This window comes from Canis aureus, chromosome 5 (genome assembly GCF_053574225.1).
Source record: "Canis aureus isolate CA01 chromosome 5, VMU_Caureus_v.1.0, whole genome shotgun sequence".
NCBI classification, from domain to species: Eukaryota; Metazoa; Chordata; class Mammalia; order Carnivora; family Canidae; genus Canis; species Canis aureus.
In genome coordinates this window covers 74,322,531-74,346,413 of record NC_135615.1, presented here as the reverse complement: position 1 = coordinate 74,346,413, position 23,883 = coordinate 74,322,531, and the positions used below count along the sequence as shown (strand labels likewise).

At 55.1% G+C, this 23,883-nt stretch overlaps 1 protein-coding gene and 1 long non-coding RNA gene across 8 annotated transcripts in view; one reads left to right on the top strand and one right to left on the bottom strand.

The window, feature by feature from the left end:
• The first annotated feature begins 1,642 nt into the window (after window positions 1–1,642).
• The window catches only part of RPS6KA1 (ribosomal protein S6 kinase A1), a 36,753-nt gene continuing 14,512 nt past the window's right edge, over window positions 1,643–23,883 (top strand). Inside the window, exons 1-13 of one of the 6 annotated variants that reach the window (XM_077898975.1) lie at window positions 1,643–1,791; window positions 8,069–8,113; window positions 16,650–16,766; window positions 17,020–17,101; window positions 17,308–17,388; window positions 17,564–17,643; window positions 18,719–18,825; window positions 19,928–19,965; window positions 20,312–20,454; window positions 20,844–20,914; window positions 21,231–21,319; window positions 22,327–22,391; window positions 22,646–22,748. In XM_077898975.1, coding sequence (XP_077755101.1) covers window positions 1,729–1,791; window positions 8,069–8,113; window positions 16,650–16,766; window positions 17,020–17,101; window positions 17,308–17,388; window positions 17,564–17,643; window positions 18,719–18,825; window positions 19,928–19,965; window positions 20,312–20,454; window positions 20,844–20,914; window positions 21,231–21,319; window positions 22,327–22,391; window positions 22,646–22,748 — 1,084 coding nt within the window. In that variant the 5' untranslated portion in view covers window positions 1,643–1,728. Of the gene's footprint in view, window positions 1,792–3,009; window positions 3,088–5,590; window positions 5,660–8,068; window positions 8,114–13,825; window positions 13,981–15,622; window positions 15,841–16,649; window positions 16,767–17,019; window positions 17,102–17,307; window positions 17,389–17,563; window positions 17,644–18,718; window positions 18,826–19,927; window positions 19,966–20,311; window positions 20,455–20,843; window positions 20,915–21,230; window positions 21,320–22,326; window positions 22,392–22,645; window positions 22,749–23,883 lie in introns of those variants that run through there. The other 5 variants (XM_077898976.1, XM_077898977.1, XM_077898978.1 and 2 more) reach the window with 5 other exon arrangements.
• LOC144314624 (uncharacterized) lies at window positions 7,740–23,547 on the bottom strand. Of its 2 annotated transcripts, XR_013380485.1 has the most exons (5): window positions 23,457–23,539; window positions 16,630–21,954; window positions 14,391–14,534; window positions 9,163–9,236; window positions 7,740–8,712 (listed from the first exon to the last, which is right to left on the bottom strand). It is a non-coding gene; the product is annotated as an uncharacterized LOC144314624 (long non-coding RNA). The 2 variants fall into 2 exon arrangements; XR_013380484.1 differs by lacking the exon at window positions 16,630–21,954 and having other exon boundaries at window positions 7,742–8,712; window positions 23,457–23,547.

The following is a 23,883-nucleotide window of genomic DNA, read 5'->3' as shown; positions in this document are numbered from 1 at the left end:
GCCTATTTAAAAAAAAAATTTGACGGAGGGACGCCTGGGTAGCTCAATGGGTTAAGCATCAGACTCTTGATTTGGCTCAGGTCATGATCTAAGGGTTGTGGGATTCAGCCCCAAATACGGCTCTGTGATAAGCAGGGTGTCTGTACCCCTCTCATAAATAAATAAATAAATAAATCTGTTAAAAATTTTTTGTTGGGTTCCAGTCTTTTCCACTGAAAACTCAATTCACTTGCTACTCTGGGAAAGTCGTGGAATAAGGGGAGCATCTGGATTTAGGAGAAGGCCTCACACACTTTGATTTCTTAAAAGTCCCAATCTGCACTTGACCAGCTGGGTGACCTTGGGTAAATCACCTCATCCTTGGGAGGCTGTTTTATGATTGTAAACTAGGTGGTGGGAATTTAAAGAAATCACAGGTTGATGGAACTGGTTCACAGAAGATTGTTTTTGATGGAAAGAAACAATCCTTTCCATCCCCCTGCCTTAAGATTTATTTATTTACTTACTTATTTATTTGAGTGGGGGAGGGGCAGTGGGGAGAGAGTCTTACCAGAGGCAGGGCTCAATCCCACTACCCTGAGATCACCACCTGAGCCAAAACCAAGAGTCCCACACTTAATCGACTGTGCCACTTAGGCGCCCCAACCATCCCCCTGCCCTTGGAACAGCTCTGCAGATAACTGGCCATTCTGCGCCACCCATGAACCCTGCAAGCCCATCCCCCCACTGCCCCACCTGTGAATAAGTCTCACCACACCTGGAGCCCTAATACCTCTTTAGGTGGAGGCTGAATCTCTCCAAGCGGAATCTTTCTCCATGGCCTTTAACTGCAAGTGGAGCCCAAGTGTCCCTCAACCCTGGGAGTCTGGTCCCTGCCCTCCTCAGAGGGGGCACAAACACAAATCAACCCAGAGCTGGGCCTGAAGTTGCAGAGATTGTGGGGAGACCTGGGTGGAAAACGGCCCCCTCTAGGACAGATGACCAAAAAATGTGTATTAAGAAATCACTCTGGGGGCGCTGTGGGTCCTGATGGTGGCAACAGAAGAATGAGTAGGAACCTACCTGGAGCTGGGGCGCTAACATCCTCAGGGATCTCTAGGGCCTCTGAGGGGAGGGCCCGAGGGCGGGGGCGGGGGGTGGTTAAGTTCCTTTCCAGCCTCTGCCTGGGTCGGGCCGGGGCCTTGGGTGTGAGTGCGCGCGTGGGGAGGGGAGGGAGGGAGGCGGGAGGAAGGGGCTAAAGGAACTGGGGGCTTCCCTCCCAGAGGAGGAAGAAGGAATGGCTGGGGCGTGATTCCTAACGAGCAGATGAGGGGAAAGCGACGACCCCGGCGCGGTCCGCACGGGGAGGCCCAGGTTTGGGAGGGAGGAGCCGGGAAGGCCTCTTCCCGGCGAGCAGAGCCCGGCCAGGGGCTCGCGGCGGAGGCGGGGCCTGCCGTCCGCGCGCCGGGGGCGGGGGTCCGCTCCGGGAAAGCCGCGCCGCGGGGGCTGGGGCGGGGCTTCGGCGGTCCCGCCCCCCGCGCAGGTAGCCAATGGGCGCGGCGGCGCCGGGTGACGGAGGGAGCCGAAGTGCGAGTGCCGCGGCGGCAGCGGCGGCGGACGGCCCGGCCCGAGCGCGGGGGTCTCGCGGAGGGCGCGGGGGCGCGGGGGCGCAGAGCCGGGGACCCCGGGACCCGGGAGGCGGCGCGGCCCGGGCCTCCGGAGGAGCGCAGGCGGCCCGGCGGCGGCGCGATGCCGCTCGCCCAGCTCAAGGAGCCCTGGCCGCTCATGGAGCTGGTGCCGCTGGACCCGGAGGTGAGTGAGCGGGGCGGGGGACGGGCGCCGGCGGCCGGCGAGCCTGGGTCCCCACGGGGGCGGGGCGGCTCGCGGCGCCGCTGCAGCCTGGCGGGCGCCCTCGAGGGCGCGAGTGCACTCCGATCTCTTGCCCTTCCTCGGCTCCACCCCCCGTGCCCCGGGTGTGAGTGCGTGCGTGAGGGACAGTTCCGCCAAGCGCCAAGGACCCCCTTAGCTCGGAGAGGGGGGTCCCGCGGGGCGCTGGGATCTGGCCGGTCTCGCCCCACACACCTACGACCTGTACCGGGAGCTGTCGGAGCGTCCTCTGTCAGCGCAGATGGGCAGGGCTGCGGTGCCAGATGTCTGGGATTCTACAGGAGACAAGGGTCATGGGAACCCCACGTCTCCTTGACGTCTCCCAGCGCCTTACCCCGAGAGCTCCCCGCTTCTCTGTTGCTGACCCTAGCAGGATTACCCCTCTCGGCACTTGGCAGTTGTGGAATATGGGGTGACACCACCCGTCTAGGGCTGAAACTCTTGGTTTTCCTTGCCCCAGGGCTAGGGCCAGAGGATACCTGTGTCCCCTACCCTAGGCTGTGGAGAAGAGACAGGGGAAGAGCCCTTAGACCTTGTGAAGATTATCCCAGGAGACAGAGAGGACCTTGGTGCCTGCCTCCTTTCTTGTGAGCCCTCCCATAGGAAGGGTTGGGCCCCTGGGGCATTTGGCCTCTGCCACCTTGCCTCTCCCAGAAGCAGCTTCTGCCCTCTTCTGAGGATTCTGTGGTGCCAGGCCCTAGGATGCAGAAGGCCAGCTCTTCCTGTGCCCATTGACCCCCAGGGTCAAGGTCAAGAACCTGAACCAGCAGATTAGGAAAAGTTTCTCCTCAGCCTCGTGCTGGGAAGAAGGCAGATGAAACTCCAATTCTCCAGGGGTGTGTGTGTGGGGGGTATAGTGGGAGAGTGTGAAGACCTCAGTGAGCCCCGGGGGCCAAGGTGGTTTTTCTCCTGGCTTGGTCCCTAGCCCCTGCCTACCTCCCCTCCTCTGCCTTCTCTTACCTGAGGCAACCGCCAAGTCCCCTGCCTCTCAGGGCCATAGGTTGGGATCAGAGGACCCCGGATCCCCAGCACCCAGGGTGTGCTACCCCTTTAAAGGGATGGTCATAGCTGACACTGGCTATTGGAGGGTGGGCGCGGCAGGATTAGGTAACCAACCTGAAGGTGCAATTTGGAGTAAATTGCTCTGGGATCCCTGCCATGGGGTTTTTACAGGCCCTGCACGACTCTCTCGGAGGTTCTCTCGCTGACTCACCCTCTGAGGTGAGGAACACTGCCCTCTGCAGTAACCCCCCCTCCTGCCACCTCCCGGCAGGCCTGGGGCATAAGGGCCTGGTTGGAGGGGCGCTCCGAGGTGGATTCCTTTGCCCTGGCATGCCCCTGTGACTTAGGCCTCCCTAGAGGAAGGTAGGCTGGAAGGACTTAACCCAAGGACTTACCTTGGGTTATACTGGTAGGAAGGGCAGACACCCTGGAGCTTGATTCCCAGCACAGGGCACTACTTCCTGCTTCCCTTTGGGGAGTCCTGGGGCAGGGGACCAGGTTTCAACAGGAAACTCAACTCAGTTTTGAATACTATTGCACCTGAATTCTGTGAGAGGAGAAGGCTAGTCCATTTCCTTGGATTGGGGGCGTCGTGATTTCTCAGAGCTTCACCTTGGAAACGCTGTGTGACCCTCAGCTGGTCCTTAGCCTCTCTGCATCTCTGTTCCTCCAGTGGCCAGTGCTGGGTTCTAGCTTCATGCTTCCTGGGCCTGAGAGGTGCAGAGCCCTGGGTACTGCTGCCTCTTCCCCCCTCCTCCACTCCATGGAAGTGCCAGGCGACTGGGTGTTATTGTTTGGGTAATAGGAGCCACGGGGCAGCCGGGGCGCTGGTTGGTCTGTTCTCACCGGAGAACAGGGCCTCGCTGTTCTTAGCCCGGGTGATATGTAAGCGATACAGTAGCCTGACCCGCCGGTATGGGCGCTGCCACCGGCTCCTGGCTGGGGAGGAGGTAGGCAAGGGGCTGCTGGGGGCATTTGGCAGAGGCTTGGGATCTGGACTGCCCTGCCCTCCTCATGACGCTGCTGAAAATGGGCTGCTGGGAGGCAGGGCCTGGCCCAGGTGGAAGTGTGGGTGAGGACTCTGTCCGGGCCTTCCCTGGCCCTGCTGAAAGCAGTCACCTTCTCCTTAGCTCAGCCCTGCCATGTATAGAACTTTCCTATGTGCCACCTACCCTGCCTCACCTGTGTTACCTTATTAAAATAATTCTCAAAACAACTTCTCAAAGTAGGGATTATTGGGGTGCCTGGCTGGCTCAGTCAGTAAAGCATGCAACCCTTGATCTAAGGGTATTGAGTTCAAGCCCCATGTTAGGTGAGGAGCCTCTTTAAAAAAAAAAAGATTATTGGGGTGCCCGGGTGGCTCAATTGGTTAAGCATCTGCTCCGCCTCATGTCAGGATCTCAGGGTCCTGGGATGGAGTCCCACATTGGTCTCCCTGCTCACGGAGGATTCTCCTCCCCCTCTGCGCCTCCCCCACTCATGCTCTTCATCTCTCTCTCTCTGAAATAAAATCTTTTTTAAAAAGGGATTATTACCCCCATTTCGTATGGAACAGCTGAACTCAGGAGAACTGGCCTTTGAATTAACGTCAGAGACAGGGTAGGAGTCCAGATCTCACGCTGTCTTCTACTGAGTTGGGGGGTTGGGGCTCAAGGATGGGCAAAGGCTGGGATCAAACTGGCCCAGGTGGAAGGTACTCCAGGAGAGGCTCCGGATGTTGGCAGACTCTCCTTGTCTTGCAGGGCCTCTGTCCAGCCTTTTCGGAGGGCTGGTGGTGCCAGCCAGCCCTGGCACCTGGCCCCCAGCCTCCAGCAGTGTGCAGGGCTGCCAGTGCTGGGCTCTGACCCCAGCTCCTGGGGCTGCTTCCTGCCCATGAGGCACGTGCTGCCTTTGTCCATCTGCTGCCTGGCTTCTCCAGACGCTGCCCTGAGCCTCTCTTCTCAAGACAGAGCTGCTTGGGTGGGAAGGAAGAATGCCTTTTGGAATCCATCTCTGACCTCTGAGTAGGGGGCATGGTGGTCTGGGGGCCCTAGGCAGCTGTCCTATGAGCAGTGCTCTCTGAGGAAGAGCGAGAAGAGTGGGAGAGGCCAGAGGGCCCTTCGGCCCTTCCTATACCAGCCTTTTTAGACAAGGTCTTTCACTCAGTATTCTGTAAGGTCAGCATCATTGTCCCCTTGCATTCATTCATTTATTCATTCATTCAGCAAATATTTATTGAGTACTTATCATGTGACAAGTACTATGCCAAGCAGCAGTGCAGCTGTAAACAAGACAGACCCAGCTTCATGGTACAGATGAGAAAACTGAGGGTCAGAGACGTGATGGGATAGACCCAAGGTCAGAGTGCGTGGCCAGCAGAGCTGGGATTAGCAGCCATGTCTGTGGCCGCAGAACTGTGTTCTTTTGACCTTCCTGTCCAACAGTCAGGCCAGAGGGCACGTGGACCCTGCCTTCCCAAGACCCTCGCTCTGAGGGGATGCTCACCTATGGTCTCTTTACACTGGCAGTCCTTTCTTCAGGGTTGTGCCTCCCTTTCTAGAAACTTGTTGTGCATCAGCTCTTACAGGCATGCAGTTCCATGAGGATGGCACCCAGGCCAGAGACCCTGGGACTGGAGGCAGCCAAACCGCCTGTGGGGTCCCCTGAATCATCCACAATCCTGCTCAGTAAGCCCACACCTCTGGGTGCATCCAAGGCCTCCTCCCCTCCCTCACTGAGGACTTAGGCTTGCAGCCATATGACTTTGGGCTATGGCCCTGTGTCCCATCACCTGCTAGCTGAGGGACCTCAGGTAAGTCCCTTAGCTCTGAGCCTCATCTGAAAAATAGAAGTACTGAACCTCCTCTGGTCTTGCTCTCTTTGCTGAGCTGGGCTTTTGTGTGATAGTCTGTGTGCTGGACCATGAGCTGGGTGCTAGGGAAATGATGATGGACAAGCCAAAGCTTCTTTCTGAGTTAACCTGTGGTTTGGTCGGTGCTGTCAGGGCCCAGAGGAGGGAGGAGAAGACTTACGCTTTGTGAACAGAGGAGAAGATGTTGGAAGTGAGTCCTGAAAGAAGGCCAGAAGTTTGCCAAAGTGACAAGGCAGGAGGGGGGTTCTTGGTAGAAGGAGCCACCATATAGATGCTTGAGGATATGAAACAAGCTAGTCTGTTCAGGGTCCCAGGTCATGTGGTTAAGCTCAAGAATAGGACTCAGTATTAATAATGGCTATTGTTTGTGGACCAGTTGTGTGCCAGGTATAGATATTTATCGGTGCTATTTTCTTTGCTTCTTGTAGCCACTCAATGAGATACATTACTTTTATCTCCATTTCACTGATGAGGAAACTGGAGCCCTCCAGGAATGAAGTAACCCCAGGGTCATGCAGTGATAGAAGCCAAAATTTGAACCCAGAAGGTCAGGTTCTAGAACCCACACCTTAATCACCTGTGTTGGGTAGTTGGGGGTGATGGCCTTAGATGCCAAACCAAGGAGCTGGGACTTTATTCTGAGGCAGTGGGACGCCATGGTAGGGTCTGGAGCCTAGTGCGTGGAAGATTCTCAGTAACGAGTGAGTGAGCGAGAGAGTTGATTACTCAATGCAAGAATCATGCAATTCTCAATGCAAGAATCACTCAATGCAAGTTGAGTTTTAGGAAGGATGCGGGCTCGGGGTGGGGAGGGGTGCTAGTATGCATGTAGGGTGTTGTGACCATCTGTAGGAATTATAGCAAGAGTCTAGAATGCTGGGTGAACTCTGGATATAAATGCATCATGTTCCCTATTGCTTGCTCCCCGGTCCTGATCAACCCAGCCCTCTCCGCAGGTTGCTGGGAGATGACAGCATGTATATGTATGTGTGTGTGGAGGGGCCTGCAGAACAATGCCCTCTGGGGAGGATTAGGGGCATTAAAGGGGCTCAGGGGGCAGGATGTGCTGCAAGCAGTAGGGAGGAGCTGCTCCAGGGGCAGGGAGATTATGTAATGGGCAGAGCACAGCTGTGCTTGCTTCTGCCAAGCAAAGCCACAGCTGCCCTGTGGACCCGGCCCCTGGCTCCAAAGTCCTGACCTGCCCTAGGCTGGGTCTTGCTAACTGTAGGAGCCTCTCTCTGCCTCACCACTCTTGCTGTGCTAGGAGGGGTGGGGACAGCTCCTTCCTTGCTTCCCAAGGCCTGGTTACTCACCTCATATCACACAGGAAAGGGATGGGCTGGGTTTGGTATACCCTTGAGGGCAAAGTGTAGGGGCTGGAAAAAGTAGGACTGCCTAGCAATGGGCCCCAGTGGCCGCCTCTCTACAGGTAGTTCCCCTGCTGAGGTGTGGGCTGCTCTTCCTCAGACCTTTTTATTGATTGATTGATTGACTGATTGCCTCCTGGGTATCAGAGACCAGATATTGAATATCCACTTGCCAGTTGAATGACCTTAGGTGCCATCACTATGCCTCTCTGAGCCTCAGTCTCTTCTTCTGCCAAATGGGAACAGGGCCTACCTCTCAGGTCAGGAGGATTTAATGGTGCCACAGGTGTGAGGCACCGAGCCCAGTGCCTGACATGTGGCAGGGGCTCAGAAGAGAGCAGCTGTTAGCACCAAGTCCTAATCTCTGTCCTCCCCCTTTATTAGAAAGGGCAGGCCTCTGTGTCCCTGGGTGTGACCAGTGGCACGGTGAAGGAATGCAGGGGTACCGTGTGGCAGCAGCGGTTCTGCCTGGCAGGGGTAGGGGAGGAGTCCCAGAATAGAGCAAGGATAGGGCAGCCGCTATCTCCAGGCTGGACACTTGCCCAGACTTGGTCTCCTTACATCCCTGCACCAATTCTGGGAAGTGGGTGTAACTCTCCTCACATTACAGATTGGGAGACTGAGACTTCGTGCAGTTGATTAGTTGGCCCAGTTTGTGTCCAACAGAGCTGGGAGCCACATATGCCCTTTCCTTCTCACTGGGAAGAGGTGGCATTTGAGCTCAATCTTCAAAGACGAGGGGTTTGCTAGGCAGAGAGCTTGAGGGAGGGAAGATTGGGACATGCTGGTGAGGGGCTGTTGCAGGAGGGCTTGAGACCTGCGCTCCCACAGTGAAAGTGGAGGTGGAGGGCTCTGACCTATGTGGCCTTCCTAGCCATGGGGACAGTGACAAGGTGGGGGGCATTCTGGCAGGGTCTGTTTTTGCTCTGTCCCACCCTCCTAAGATCTGATAATGTCCCCCAATCTCCTTTCTCTTTTCCAGAATGGACAGGCCCCAGGGGAAGAAGCTGGATTGCAGCCATCTAAGGTGAGGACCAAAGCAGGCATCCTGAGCAAGGGACCATTTGCATGGCTGTGAAGGGGGAGGAGGGAGGCACCCAGCTCAGCCTTCCTCTCTGCTCCCACCAAATCCTCACGGTGACCCTGTGCACAGAGACCACTTGTTCCAGTTTTCCCTGTTTTTTTCTTTCTTTTTAAAAGATCTTATTTATTTACTTTTTAAAGATTTTATTTATTTATTGGAGAGAGTGTGCACAAACAGGGGGAGGGGCAGAGAGAGAGGGAGAAGCAGACTCCCCACTGAGCACAGAGCCCACCGACATGGAATCCATGCCTGGCAGAGATCACAACCTGAGCTGAAGTCAGCTGCTTAACCGACTGAGCCACCCAGGTGCCCCTACAGATTTTATTTTTTTAAGCAATCTAAACACCGATTGTGAGGCTCCAACTTACATCCCCGGCATTGAGAGTTGCAGGCTCTACCGACTCAGCCAGCCAGGCGCCTCTCAACCTTCTTATTAGGCAAGGGGACTGTAGCCCGACAGGGTCAGGAGCAGAATCCAGGCTAGAACTCTGCTCATCACCCAGGCACTTCCTCGGTTTATTTCCTCATGGCAGCTGGACTAGCTGTAGGGAAAGGGCCGAAGGGGTGATGGGAGAGGCTCAGGTCAGCTGGGCCTGACGAGGCCCTGGAATCTTCTGGGTCTAACCAGGGCCCAGTGCCTGGCATGTGGCACTCTGGCCTATTCTCGGGGTTCCCACCTCCTAGCCCTAGACTGGTTCCCTCAGCCCTACCGTCTTTGCTTTCCTTGGGTGCCTCCCTTGAGCCATTCTCAGGCCCTGTTGTTGGTTTTGTGTGTTGACAAAAGCACCAGGGGCTGGGTGACAGTCAGGTGACCTTGGGTGGGTCTTTTGTTCCTTATGGGCCTGGGCTTTCTCATCTCTCCCTTGGGAAAGGCCACGCCCAGTTTTCAGAATCTGTGAGGCCCCAGAGCTGCTGACCACAGGGTGGGGGGCTCGGGAAGCTGCCTAGGAAGGACAGGACGGGGGTTCTTGGGTTCTGGCTGTAGAGCCGACCTGCATTCGAGTCCTGGCTCCATCCTCACTATTTGGCCAGAGGTGTTCTCCCTTCTGAGTCTCAGCTTCCTCATCTGTAAAAGGAGGATGACAATGCCTACGTCACAGGAGTGATGCAAAGGACAGAGGAGGTAGTCACTGCCTGGCATGCAGTACGTCAGCACCAGCAATATGAAGACCCTGGTGTGTTACTCTGCTTCAGTTCATTCCGTAGCCATACCTGCTAGACCTGGGTCAGCCTGGGCACTGGACTTGCCATAAACTTGACCTTTGAAATAGACCCAGGGCTAGTCCTGATGTTTGCCTTGTCTCTGCTTCCTAAGATAAGGGAGCTAAGTTGGCTGGGCAGGGCAAGGTGAGATAAGTAGGCTCCTACCCCTCTTCTGATGGTTACTTTGGCCACCTTGGCCAACAGAGGCCAGACCAGGTGGTAGAGACTGGGTCCCTTAGTTTGTCTGGGCCCCTTGTCTGGAGAATCTCCTTCCACAAAGTAGCTGCCTCTAGTTGCCTAGTAACAAAATGAAGGGACTCAAGGAAAAGCCAGGATGTTCACATCTTGGGGTTCAAGTTCTGGGGGTTGCAGAGGAACTTACAGCTTTGAGAGAGCAGGTGATAAGTATAGCTTCTCACCTCAGGGGCTAGAGAGGATTGCTCGGAAAGGGCAGGAGCTTACTGAGGCAGTAAGATCAAACCTACATTTGATCTCAAGCCTATGACCCCTGCTCTTGAGCAGAAGACCCTGGGATGGGAAGGGACATAAGGCTGGAGATCGATGGGCTAGGAGAGCCTTGAATGCCACATTAAGGAAGAGAAAGAGCTTAACCCATACCGGGGACCACACCAGGAGCTTTGCGTTTAGTTTTCACAACACTGCTGATGTAGAGATTGTTACTATTCCTATTTTACAGATGAGATCATTGAGGTCCAAGGTCACATAGCTGGTGAGCAATGGAGTCAAGTCTTGCTTGACCACAGACACATACTTCTCCCAGACTAGAGAACACTGTGTGCTGCAGAGGGGGAGTATTGGGTCCCTGTGACCCCAGGTTGCACCATTTCTAGACACCTGTTTATCTATCTTTTCTGTTGCCCCCAGAACCTCACAGTATCCCCGGTGCCTATTTCAGGACTCAGCACACCAGGGGGCGCTCAGCCTGTGTCAGGACCTCATCGCTTTGTACAGTGGAATGAGCCTGGGGGCAAGGCCAGTTTATCCTTTGCTTTATCAGACTTTTGGTGTACCTTTCTATGGCACTGGGGGATCCTAAAATGAAGTCAGTACCCCCAGCCTCAGGTCACTCTCAGGCTTGAGGAGAGGGTGGAGGCAGGAAAGCTGTGTGGTGGGTGCTGTGATGGAGGAGAACATGACTATGGGCACAGAGAATCTCCATTCTGTGCCAGACCCCATATTGGGCAGAGAAATATATCACTTCCCAGGTGCCCCCCGTTTCTCCCGGTGACATGATAGGATGAGCATGTCCGGGGGAACTCAGCCAGGGGCATCTGCGCTCAAGGCTGAGCATGGACCAGATGGATGGTTACTGCTCTGTGTGGCAGAGGAAGAAGCGTTGTGGTGTGCTATAGGGCACCAGGCCACCTTCCCTGCAGAAGTGGCATTTGGCTAGGCCTCAAAAGGCAGGATTTGGCAGCCCCAGAGAGAAGTGGGCCTTCCGGGTGGAGAAGAGACAGGGAGGGGCACTTGGGAGTCAGGCATTATAAATTAGTTCAGAATCCCGCCCCATTCATTCTCATTTGCTGTAGAACCTTGGGTAGGTGCTTTGCTCCTCAGGTTCAGATGCTTTTCCTGTTAAAGAAGACTAGGGTCTGCCCCTCAGGGCCACCCGGAGGGGGAATGTGATATGTATAAATTAAACAGTCCCACAAAGTTTGGTGTGGTTTTTTTTTTTTTTTTTTTTTTTTTAATTTTATGTTTAAGTAATCTCTATACCCAGTGTGGAGCTCAAACTCACAATCCCGAAACCAAGAGTTGTCTGCTCCACTGACTGAGCCAGCCAGGCATATTACCCAAGTTTGGTGTTTAATGCTTGCTTATTTTATTCATTTTAGGCAGAAAGGAGCATTTGGGTTTTAGCAGCCATAGTATAGGCTGCGGTCTAGGGCAGGAGCTCCCCAGATACCTTCAGCACCCTAGCACACCTGGTGTCCTCAGGCATCCTGGGGTTCCACTCACCCCCCTCCCTCCATGAGGATAGACCAGGCACCCCAGGCCCCATCCCCCGGCTATCTCCGGAGCTGGACCCCTTTGAAGCGCCTGCAGGTCTATTTTGAGAGCTGAGCGTCTCCCCCCTCCCCTCCTCTCTTCCTGTTTATGAAACCGTGATCCATCCCGGATCCCTCATACTCCCCTGGCTGAAGCACAAGCAGGATGTGACTATGGACTTCGGGGAGCCTTGGAAGCCTCAGGTGTTGGGGGGAACTTCCCTTGGACTGGCCAGGGTAGGCTGGCCCACCCTCCCCAGCCTTGGGGCCATGTGGCTGGGCCATGTCCCCTTAGCCTGTCCAGAGGAGACTCAGCAGCAATAAGGTTGCCCATCCCATCCAGGGAGAAGTCCTGTTTACAATATCCCGTTGTCTCTGTGGCCCATTTTACTTGTAGCAACAACTTTCCGAGGGTGGAATATTTAGTTTTAACCTCTGTTTTACAGACTGGGAAATTGAGGCTCAGGCAGGGAAGGAAGTTTGCCTGGGAGCACTCAGCTAGTGAATGGACACTTCTTAACTTCCTACCCTGCACTCCTGGCCTCAGCCTCTTCTTCATGCTGGTTTCTCTCTCCATAAATTGTTTTTTTGCCCCTCCTTTCTTCCTGGCCAACTCCTGTCCATCCTCAGGGTTCAGCTGAACTGTCCTCTTTCTGGAAGCTACTGCCTCTGGGCGCCCATAGCTCCGTCACAGCCACTTGTGTTTTGTTATCATGTGTTTTCAGGAGCTGCCTGAGAGGAAGAGCCTGAGTCTTAACCTGTGCGCCTCCTAGTGTTGGCTCCTTCGGGCTTGGGGACACAGAGCAGGGGCCAGTTAGCTGTGGGGGACGTCCAAAGGGGAACAGGTTCTCCTGGAGGGCGGAAGGTGGTAATGAAGTACTGGCGTGTAGGCTTTGGAAGCAAACACTCCTTGATTTTGCTTTAGATGTCCCCTTTTCTAGCCACGTGGCCTTGAGCAAGTCACTTTATCTCTGAGTCTGGTTTTCCTGTCTCTGAAATGGGATGACAGTGTCTCGAAGCTAAGTCACAGGGCCTGCCAGAACTCACGCCAGTTGAGGTTGAAGGAAAGAATGGCCTTGCGCAATACATGCTTGGTTTATAAAGGGCACAGTTCTCATGGTCACTCGTGCCAGTCCTGGCTGAGGGCAGCAGGGATGCCCGGGACCCACGGGCCTCTGCTCACCTGCCCAGGGGCACACTAGGAGACATCTCAGGGGCAACCTGCCCCACCAGAGGGAGCAGGCCTGGGAGGCCCTGCATATACTGCCAGCTGGGGAAGGGGCTGTCGGTGTCCGTTACAGCCGAGACTGGCAGCTGGGCTTGGGCTGCAGCTGGTAGAGGGAGGGCCAGGGTGGGGGGACCCTAGGGACCAGGGATCAGGCTGGGGGGCTCTGGGCTTCTCTCCCAGCTGCCTTGTGGGAGGAAGTAAATAAGAGGAAGTATCTATAAGGGAGAATAGGGCAGGACCAAGGGATGTGGTCTGGTGCCTGTCCTCCCCCACTCTTGCCACCAGAGGCCTCACAGCCCCAGCACATACCCTCGGTGAAGGCAGTTCTGAGCCCATTTCCTTCCTGTTGCCCCTTCCTGTACCCTGCTAGCTGCAGAGTCTTCCTTTGCTTCTGAGGGATTTGAGGATTTGTGGGGGGCCCAGCTGGCTGTGGACCAGAGAGCTTTAGGAACCCCCAAGCCCTCCTGCCTGCAGGAGCCAGGCGCAGTGAGTGGTCTGTGGAAGGTGGTGTTTTCACAACCGCCAGCAGGCCATCGTCAGACTATCGCTGCAGGCCCTTTGAGGACTGGAAGGGGAAGTCTCTGTGGACGTGGGGGCGTGTGTTTCCACATGTCTGTGGAAATGGTTTCCGATCATCAGCCTGTGTGTATTTGTGGGCGTGCCAGTTCCTGTGGGTGTACTGGTGTGACTGGTGCGGCGAGGCCACGTGGAAAGGGGCTGGGCCTGGTCAACTCCTGCCCCACCACTACCTGCTTCTCTCAGACTTCTGTGAGGTCCTTGCTAGGCCCTTTGGCCCCCTTCCCATCGCGGGGCCCACGACCGGCAGGCTTCCACAGGGCAGGGCCGGGTGTCATGGTGCCTGCTCTGTGGGCTGCCCTTTGGGGTTTGCATAGCCAAAGGAAGGTCACGATGGGGGGAAGGAGCTTCTGAACTCTGGGCTGGGACACTCAGAGACTGTGGCCTGGCTGACTTCTGCCCCACATTTTCGCAAGGGGATGTTTGCAGGTGCTGGGATGCCCAGTGTGTCACCACCTCATTATCTTGTGACTTTCATCCGTGTTCTAGTCTCCCCTTCTTAGGATCAGAGGAGGTGAGGAGGGCTCTCTCCTTGGGGTCCCCCTGGGGTCATGGGCTTGGGTCTATAATGTCCCCTCCTCAGCAGGGGAGCCTGACCCATCTTCTGTCCCTCCTCTCTGCAGAGGGGAAGTGAGAAGGAGGGGGTCAGGGACCCTGCCTTCTGGGCCAGGAAGGCTGAAAAAGCAGAAGTAGAGGAATAACGGGGCCCTTTGGCCACCGGCTTGAGCCCCACCATGCAGACCCCGGCAGATTTCCCCAGGGGTGAGAGAGACACACTCCCCTATCCCAGAAAGGTGAGCAGAGGGTTGGTCTGCCTCCAGCAATGTCTTGTCACCATGGCCTTGGGCAAGGAATGGGTTTGGGAGTGGCTCTGTCCCCTGGGGTTTCCGGGTGACTGCTTCTGTCCCCAGGGAGTGTTCTCAGACGCAGGCAAGCAGAGGCTCAAACCTCAGGGCGGGGTGGGCAAGGGTTGCTGTGTGGCCTTGGCTCACCTCAATCCCTATGTCCCACCCAGGGTTATGCTCAGGGGCCTGAAGAGCCTGTAGCTTCTTATGACTGTAGCTTTTGTGGCTCTCTGAGGTCCCCTGAAGATGGGGCCGTGTCTGTCGGGTCCTAGACCTAGAATGGGAAGTCCCTGGACTGATCCCGGTACTGAGGGAGAGGATGGGCTTGGATGGGCAGGGCATGGCTCTCGCTGACTTACCTGCTCACCCTTTCCTGGCACTTGAGGCCTGCTGACCCCATGCCAGGCAGTAACTAGGGGAAGGGTTTGAGTGTCACTGGCTCTGTCACTGGTCCATTCTCAGGCTGGGTGAGTCACGGTCCTCTGGCCCTTGGTTTCCTGTATCTGAAATGGGGATAACAGATTTGGGAAACCTGGATCAGAGTCAAAGCCATCAGACTGCATTCTCAGCCCACTGTGTTAGTCCTGGGGCCTCTCCAGGCCCTGGCATGGGATGAAACCTCAGAGGTGTGTCTGCCATGAATACTGGGCTGCTCTCTAAGATGCAGGATGTTTGCAGGTGATATCCCCTCACCTCTTCCCCCACCCCACCTCCCAGAAGACTAGCAAGAACCCAGAGCTCTGCCCTTGAGTTCCGGGCCTGACTTTCTGTGCACTGGCCTGGGTATCTGTCAGTCTACTTGGGCCTTACTGACTGGCTTTCTCTTTCTGTGTCCCACCTGCCTCTGTTGTCGGGTTCCTGTCTCTTGCCACTTGATGAGTGCCTGTCTTCACCTGTTGGGTACATGTCACGTGTTGGGTGCCTGTTGGGTGGTGTCCCCTTCTGTCTCTGCCTGTTGAGTACATGTCCCCATCTGTCTCCACTTGTTGGATGCAAACCCCCATCTGCCTCTGCCTGTTGGGTCCCCATCTGTCTCTGCCTGTTGAGTTCACGTCCCCTTCTGTCTCTGCCTGTTGGATATATGCCCCATGCACCTCTACCTGTCAGGTATGAGTTCCCTCCTGCCTCTGTTTCGGTGGGTACATGTCCCCATCTGTCTCTGATCATTGGGTAAGTGTTCTTCCTACCTCCCTTTGCTGGGTATGTGTCCCTATCCATCCTTGCCTGGTGGGCATGTGTACCCTCCCACCTCTGCCTGTTGGATGCCTACCTTGGTCTGTCTTTACCTGTTGATGCCTGCCTCTATCTGTTGGGTGTCCCTCTTTATCTGCCTCTGCATGTTAGATGCCAGTCTTTGCCTGTTGGGTACCTGTCTCCCCCTCAGCAGCTGGAGTGGCATGGGGCTCTCCCTTTGTAGGCCCACAGGGAGGATGGGGGAAGAGGGAGGGCCGGAGGGCAGCACTCAGGCAACGGGGAGGGGGGCAAAAGAGAGGAAGGGAACGTGGTAAGATTGTAGGCCTGGAGCTGGGAAACCACAGGCCCTAAGTGATTGGCGGTGCTGAGCTGGGCCCAGCCCCCGCCCTCACCCTGCACATCCGCCTTGGGCCCGGCCACCTCGGAGGCAGCCCCGGACGCTGCCTGCTCCTGCCATGGTGCCTTGGCCCTGCCGGGCGAATGGAGCAGGATCCCAAGCCGCCCCGCCTGCGGCTCTGGGCCCTGCTCCCCTGGCTGCCCAGGAAGCAGCGGCCCAGGACCAGCCAGACCTCTTTGCCTGCCCCTGGCCCTGGCTCTGGCCCCAGGCGGGACTTGGTGAGTGTGCCCAGATGTGTGGTCCTGGCCCAGCTGTGGTCCTTGGAGCAGGTGCCTGGGCAGCTAGTTTGGCCTTAGTTGGCTTCCGGCTCTCCTAGCCCAGGCCTGGCCCTACTGGACAACTGGACCCTACCCAGACTTGCTTCCTGGGGAAGTGAGGAAGCACTTCAGGGCTCCAGGGCAATCCCGGCAGATTGGAGGGAGGGCAGAAGGGTCCTAGAACAACTAGGACCAGCAACGGATTTTTAGAAAACTCCTAGAAGGAAGTTTCAAAGAGTGGATCATGGAGTCTCGGCCTTAGCTCCTGTCCACCCCTGACTGGCACTTACTGGGTTGGTGGGGGTGGTCTCTAGTGACTCTTGAGTGTCTGTGCATCTGAGCACTGTCCTTCTGGCCAAGGATCCTCTCATCCATTCTGACCCGGAACAAAAGCCTGGCTCTACCTCCCCGGTATGAGAATACACACTACTTCCTATTGTGGCAAAACTAACACCTTTGCAGCAGGGGGAGGGGAGTCCCACAGGCAGGACCTGGGCTGTGCCTGGGCATCCCTTTGGGTCTCACCAGGTCAGAGCAGCAGGGGCAGTAGGAGCAGTGCCTCCCCCTGACTCAGCACCTTGGTAGTTTGACCATCCCTGGCCCTTGAGGCCCTTTTGGTATTGATGAACCAGCAGGCTGGCCCCATCAGTATGGCCATCTGGTATGGCTAACAGGGCCCTGCCTCCAGGAGGAGTAGGCTAGGATGGGGACCATATTCCCTGCTCACCTGGATGGGACAACCATACTCACCAGCTCTGTTCCTCCATCAGGATGAGGGCGTCCTAAAGGAGATCTCCATCACGCACCATGTCAAGGCTGGCTCTGAGAAGGCCGACCCATCCCATTTTGAGCTGCTCAAGGTTCTGGGCCAGGGATCCTTTGGCAAAGTGAGTCCTGAGCCCAAACTGGGAGGGCAACTCATGTCAGAGGTGGGGGTTAGGGGTCACTTTGGGGTTCAGGATCAGAGGGCAAGGGTTGATGGGTCTGAGGGGAGGGCAGGAGGTCACTCTGGTACCCAGGGAGGCCCGAAGGTCAACCTAGGACTCTGGAAAATTAGAGGTCAACCTAGGACCCAGAGGATAGGAGCTGATAGGCTTAGTCCCCTCCCCATTTCTCTGCTTTTTCCCATTGCCTTCTCAGGTCTTCCTAGTGCGGAAAATCACCCGACCTGATAGTGGGCACCTGTATGCCATGAAGGTACTAAAGAAGGCAACGCTGAAAGGTGAGTGAAGGTCACCTCCCCAAGCAGAGCCGAACTGGGCACAGGAGATGGGACTAGTGGGATGGGCAGGGTGCCAAGGGCTCTACTCTGGGCACTGCCGTGAGATGGGAGGGACACATGAAAGAGAGAGCCCTTCTTGGCCAGGGCTTGGGGATGACTGTTTTGAGGGGCTAGATTATCTGTGACTGCGTTTCTCTTCTGGCCAGTGCGTGACCGCGTTCGGACCAAGATGGAGAGAGACATCCTAGCAGATGTGAACCACCCATTTGTGGTGAAGCTGCACTATGGTGAGATCACAGACCCTACTTGAACTCCCACCCGACCTACCAGCCTTTGCCCTTGCCTGTGGGCTACTACCTTTCCCCTAGGTCACCCCTACCCCAGCAGACAAAGGGAGCTTAGGGTAGAGGGGCAGGGCCCAGGGCCCAGCTGGCTCCACCATTGCCTTTTCCCTCTCCCCAGCCTTCCAGACGGAGGGAAAGCTCTATCTTATCCTGGACTTCCTGCGTGGTGGAGACCTCTTTACCCGGCTCTCTAAAGAGGTAAGCTGACACTTGACTGCCATTGGGCCCCGGATTGGAGCTGGAGGGACAACGAGACCTCTTGTCCCAGGGCTCAGTGAAGAACATGTCCAGTGTGGCTTGGACTTGGGACCACTCAGGCTTGCCCCGCAGACCCGACCTAGGAACCCACTCTGGGACAGAGCGTACACCCTGGCAAAGCCTCAGAGTTTCTCCCAGGATGGAGGAGGAGGATCAGGCCATGGTTCTGATGCCACTCTGATTCCCAGGAGCTAAGGGTTCTTTCACCTCTGTACCTCCATTCTTCCGAGGTTGCCCTAGGCAGGGCTGTGAGGATGGGAAGAAATCCAAATCTGCCCAGAAATTTAGATATTTTAACATTATGTCCCATGTGTTAACCAAAAGGATTTTAACTGACATAAAAGAATTTGAGCCAGATATTAAAATGGGACCATTAATATAAGTCAAACTTGAGAAGAGAAACACGCTTTTAAAAAAATTTAAATGTTATTTTAGTGTTTGAATAGGTAATACGTTTACATGATTGAAAATAAAAATATTGAGAAGTCTTCCTCCCACCCCATCCCTCTATGCCCCCATAGGTAAACATTTTTATTGATTTCTTGGTTAAGTGCCCCAGGTTTCTTTAGTAATACAAACCATTCTGATACATGTTCTGAATTCCAACCCCCATTTCCTTACAAAAAGTACTACCCTGTATATACTGTTCTGCATCTTGCCTTGTTCGAGATGATGTATCTTAGAGATCAATCCATATCAGAACATGGAGAGACTCCTTGTCCTAGTTTATGGCTGCATAGCACTCCATCATGCACGGGAGAGACAATATATTCCAGTCTTTTGCTCAACCGTTGGGCTCTTTCCAACCCTTTTGCTATTTCCAAGCAGTGTCACAGTGAGTGACTCGTATATTAGTCATTTCATACTCACATGCCTTCATAAAGAGAAGAGTGTATGGCACTGGGGTGTCTAAGGGTCTTCCCCAAGGAAGGACCAGGAAACTGCTAACTGTCCACTCCCCTTGCTCCTGAGCAAGAGGCACTCCCAGCTGATGCCAACCTCTTGCCTGTCATAGGTTATGTTCACAGAGGAGGATGTGAAGTTTTACCTGGCTGAGCTGGCTTTGGGCCTGGACCACCTGCACAGCTTGGGCATCATTTATAGAGACCTCAAGCCTGAAAAGTGAGTAAGGCCCAGGCCCCATACCAGCCTTCCTAGGGAGTACAGAGTCAGGCCCTGGGGTCTCTCCTGACAGGGGTAGGTGTACCTCTCTCCAGCAAAGTCTCCCCCTCTGTGGCTTCCCCATGATATATGGGTGGAGCAGGGTGGTAGTGGCAGCAGGCTCCCCTTGGGGGGCTGGCTAATTACCAGTGTTGCCGTTGACTAGGCCTAGATATCTCCATGCAGGTTTTTTGCTATTCCAGTGTGATGTCTGAGATGCCACCACTAAAGGTCTTTCCTTGATATGGTCCTCTTTAGAATTTTCCTTAATATCTAAATATCCTCTGGACACCTGGGTGGCTCAGTTGGTTAAGCAGCTGTCTTCAGGGGATCCCTGAAGCAGCGTGATCCTGGAGACCCGGGATCGAGTTCCGCATCAGGCTCCCTGCATGGAGCCTGCTTCTCCCTCTGCCTATGTCTCTGCCTCTCTCTCGCTCTCTCTCTCTGTGTGTGTCTCACATGAATAAATAAATAAAATCTTAAAAAAAAAAAAAAAAAAAGCGGCTGCCTTCAGCTCAGGTCATGATCTCAGGGTCCTGGGATGGAGCCCTGCATCTCACTCCCTGCCTAGAGGAGAATCTGCTTCTCCCTCTGCCTCTCCCTCATGCTCTCTCTCTCTCTGAAGTAAATAAATAAAATCTTTTAAAAAAATCTAAATATACTCAAATGATAACTTGAGGGGGAGCCAGGGGCAGGTGCTGGGATGGCTTGAGATCTAGCTTTAGAGTTAGGCAGATCTGAATTCAAATCTTGTCTCTACCACCTATTTCCTCTGTAACCATGTGGAGTAATTTAACTTCCCAGAGCTTTAGTTGCCCCATTGTTAAAATAGAGCCATAATAATCCCTACCTCATCCAGTTGTCCTAAGGATTAACAAAAAGGACAGGCAACATGTCTGCATGGCCCTGCATGGTACCACCACCCTGCTCCACCTGCCTCTCATCAGATGAATCTGGGTGGACTACTTTCTCTGGGCTAGGCCCAACCCCCCCAGCCCCTATGGTATCACCAGAACCCAAGGGGCCACCGCTGAAGGGCCTGACTCCCATCTCTCCATTACAGCATCCTTCTGGATGAGGAGGGCCACATAAAACTCACTGGTGAGTAGAGGGCCCCTGACCCTCCAGTCCTAGGGGAGGGTAGGATGGGCTCTTGATAGGCCTGGGCTGATGCTAGGAGATCCATTTTTCCTGAGAGTCTATGCCAGGCGCTTGGAAGCGGTCAAAAGCCCAGACGCTAGACCTGGGACAGCCTGGGTGTGAACCCTAGCTCCCCATTGTATAAACTTGAACAAGTCACCTAACCTCTCTGGGCCTTAGCTTCCTCCTGAGTGTCATGGGGTGCTGCCCTCAGTCCTGTGGCCAGGAGGGTTGGGTATACAGGGGTTGGCAGCAAGGAAGGCCAGGGAGTTCCTACAGATGTGTTTTCTCATCCTCCTTGCCACAGACTTTGGCCTGAGCAAGGAGGCCATCGACCATGAGAAAAAAGCCTATTCCTTCTGTGGGACGGTGGAGTACATGGCCCCCGAGGTCGTCAACCGCCAGGGCCACACCCACAGTGCAGACTGGTGGTCCTATGGGGTGTTGATGGTGAGTGCCTGGATAGGGGTAAAGCATTCAGCCCATGCCTCGGGCCCCGGTTTTCTCATCTGTATAGTGAGGGAGGTGATAATCATTAAGACTTCCTCCTGTCTTCTCCCAGCCATGCTGCCCCACCCTCAGCCCAGCTTTAGTTTCCTTCCTTAGGAGGATTCTAGGCTGGGCCCCACGTGGACTGCCCACAACCTGGGATCTGGCCTCTCCTCAGCCTCAGAACTCTAGTCCTGCTTTTGGTGTTCTGCTTGACACAATTCTTGAACCAGGTGGACCTGCCATGGTCCAGCAAGAATCCTGGGAGTGGAGCTGAGTGGCCTGAGTGGGAAGAGGTGGGGGACATGGGAGACAGAAACCAGAGCCTAATAGACCCTTGTCCTTTGCAGTTTGAGATGCTGACAGGCTCCCTGCCCTTCCAGGGAAAGGACCGGAAGGAGACCATGACACTGATTCTGAAGTAAGCACCAGCCCTGTCCTGACACTTCAGGGTCTCCCCTGGTGCCTGGTCTCAGATTGAGGGCTGAAATAATACTCTGTACCTGCCTCCGATTTCCCCATTAATGAGATCCTCCTCTGGATTAAGCGTTACGCTTTCCAGAGCCCCCTTTTCATCCACCAGGGCCTGTGGGTGGGGAATCCCTGAAGTCTTTGGGAGGTGAGTTAGTGGATGGTTTGTCTGAATTGAGCTGGAAACTAGACCTGGACAGAGTGGGGAGGGGAGACAAGGCCTCTGGGGAGGGCTCAGCCCTGATGAGACCTGGGGGCTATTTTAGGGCGAAGCTAGGCATGCCCCAGTTTCTGAGCACAGAAGCCCAGAGCCTCCTGCGGGCCCTGTTCAAGCGGAATCCTGCCAACCGGCTTGGTAAGCAGCCCCAGCCCGGGAGGGGAGCGGGGTACAGCTGCAGTCTAGGCCACAGAGCCACATCTGGGGCTGAAAGGGGCTGAAAGGGGCCGTTGTCCTTTGTGTGGTCAGACAATGCTATGGGCCACCCTGCTTTCTGGCTCCATGTGTGGTGTTTGGGGCAGGGGGTGACCTGTGTGTAGGGGGAAGGCAGGAACTGAGTCATCCCCACTCCCCCTGGGGACAAGGACAGAGGCCCCCACACAGCTCCTTCGCCAAGGCTGCTGGCACAAGAGAAAGAGCATGAGCTCAGGAGTCAGGAGGCTCAGGTCCCAATCTTGGCCCCATGTCAAGTCCTCACTGCCCTGCATACAGCAGTCCTGCCATAAATATTTGTTGAACGAGTGCCATTTATGAGCTAAGTGACCCAAGGCAGTTGACTTCACCTCCCAGAGCCCCAGGTCCTTGTCTCCATGGGAGATGATACTTCATTTAGTCGAATCTGTTGACTAAATGAAGTTGCATGAACGTGCCTGGTGTGTAGTAGATGTCCAGTATGTCTTGTCCAGTATGGCTCCTTGGCTCCTAGGTTCCTCAGGACCATGACCAGCTTTATAAGGTCCAGTCCTGGTCCCTGGGGTTGAGTGAGAGTGTGCCTGGTGGTTGACAAGGACATGGGATAAGAACAATAGAAAGGATAAGAACAATAGAAAGGAAGCCTGGGCTGGGAGGGGGATGGGGGCCTCTGCAGATCTTAGAACAAGGCCAGTTTCTGTTCTTGGACAAGTTGCCTGACCTCTCTGGGCCTTTCTTTCTTCTATTAGCACATTGGAGCTTGATCATAAAGGTCTCTGAAAGTGAAAAATGCTGAGTGGACAGGAGGCCTTTGGGGTGATGGCTGGGTGGATTTGGGGCAGTAGACTGCTGCAGCCACTAGTCCCAGACCACAGCGAGGTCACACAGCAGACAGAATGGGTATGTGGGGGTGGACCATCCAGGGGCAAAACCCTCATCTGGGCTCTTTCCAGGCTCCGGCCCTGATGGGGCAGAAGAAATCAAGAGGCATGCCTTCTACTCTACCATTGATTGGAATGTGAGTGTGTCTATCCACCCTAGTCACCCAGTTAGGATTTTGCCTGTGGCGGGAGGCGGCTTGTACCAACAAGGGCTCCAGATGTGGAGCAGAGGCTGACGGCATGGCCTTAGAGGCAGGGCTGGCCTCCCAAGGGCCAGCAATTATGCCTCTACCTGCATGGCCTGTGCTCCAGGCCAGTGACCTCCTGTGTGAGGCCCCTAGTGGGCTGTCAGGGGTGCCATGCTGACTGGAGTGCCCACCCCACCTTGCAGAAGCTATACCGTCGTGAGATCAAGCCACCCTTCAAGCCGGCTGTGGCACAACCTGATGACACCTTCTACTTTGACACTGAGTTCACCTCCCGCACACCCAAGGGTGCGTCTGTTGTCTGGTTTGTGCTTGAGCTGGCACAGGAGGGAAGGAGGGAGTCAGAGGCTCTCTGGGATGTAGGGGTGGGTGATCAGGGACTCTAGTCAGCCCAGGTGTGTGGGCAGACTGGAGTGTAGGTCTCTGACTCTTTGTCCCCATCTCAGTCTGCCTGACTCTCCCACTCCAGGGCTCTATGGGTCTCTTTGTATCTGGGTGAGGGGGTGGGGGAGTGGGTGGTTAAGGCCACAATAGAAAAGTCAGGCCCCCTGCCCCGGGCATCTTCCAGCCCACTGGGAAGACCAAACACATCAGGCTCACATTCACGTCAGGGCTAAAGAATCTGGCCCAGCAAAAACATGAGGTGGAGACAGTCTGGCAGAGTAGAGGTGACAGCACCCACAGGTCAGGGGCCAGTGTGAGAATTGCCTTTGGCTGCTCTGATCACTGGACCTCCGTGTACTCATCTAGAACATGGGCTCAGCCACAGACTCCCTTAGGCCCTGGGGTTACTGCAAGAAGCCAAAGAGGGGGCTTCTGGGAGTTTGATAATCCCAATATTTTGGTCAGATATTGTAGGGTAGTGTTAGCTCTGAAAGAATTCCCAGATGGATGGGTTTTAGCAGAGGGGGTGCTCTTCTCACTGTGGCTTGCATGTCTCTGATGACAAGGAGCTTAGCACTTCTCCAACAGTTTGTCCCATCTTGATTAACTTACCTGACGAGTATGTACCAGGTTCCTACTGTGTGCCAGTGATCAGCCGGGGGATGAGGAGGGCCCTGCCTTCATATGGCTCAGACTGTAGCTGGGGTGGAGACATGAAAACTACTGGGCATTGTGACAAACACAGCTTCATAGAAATGAGCTGGGGGAGCAGCCTCAGGCAGAGTTTCTCAGAGCTGAGTGTGACAGCTGAGCCTTGAAGGAGGGGTGAGCAGTGGAGTACCTGGTTAGAGGGAACAGCATGTGCTGGGGAGCAGGGGCTCCTTTAAGGACCTGGGAAGTCCAGCGAGGCTGAGCTGTAGAGTGGGGACAGAGGAAGCTGAGATCACAAGGACCTCAGTTTGCCAGGCTGAGGAGTTGGGCTTTTTTCTGAGGGCAGAGGGGAGCACTTGAAGGCTTTGGGCTGGGGGTAGATTTGCAG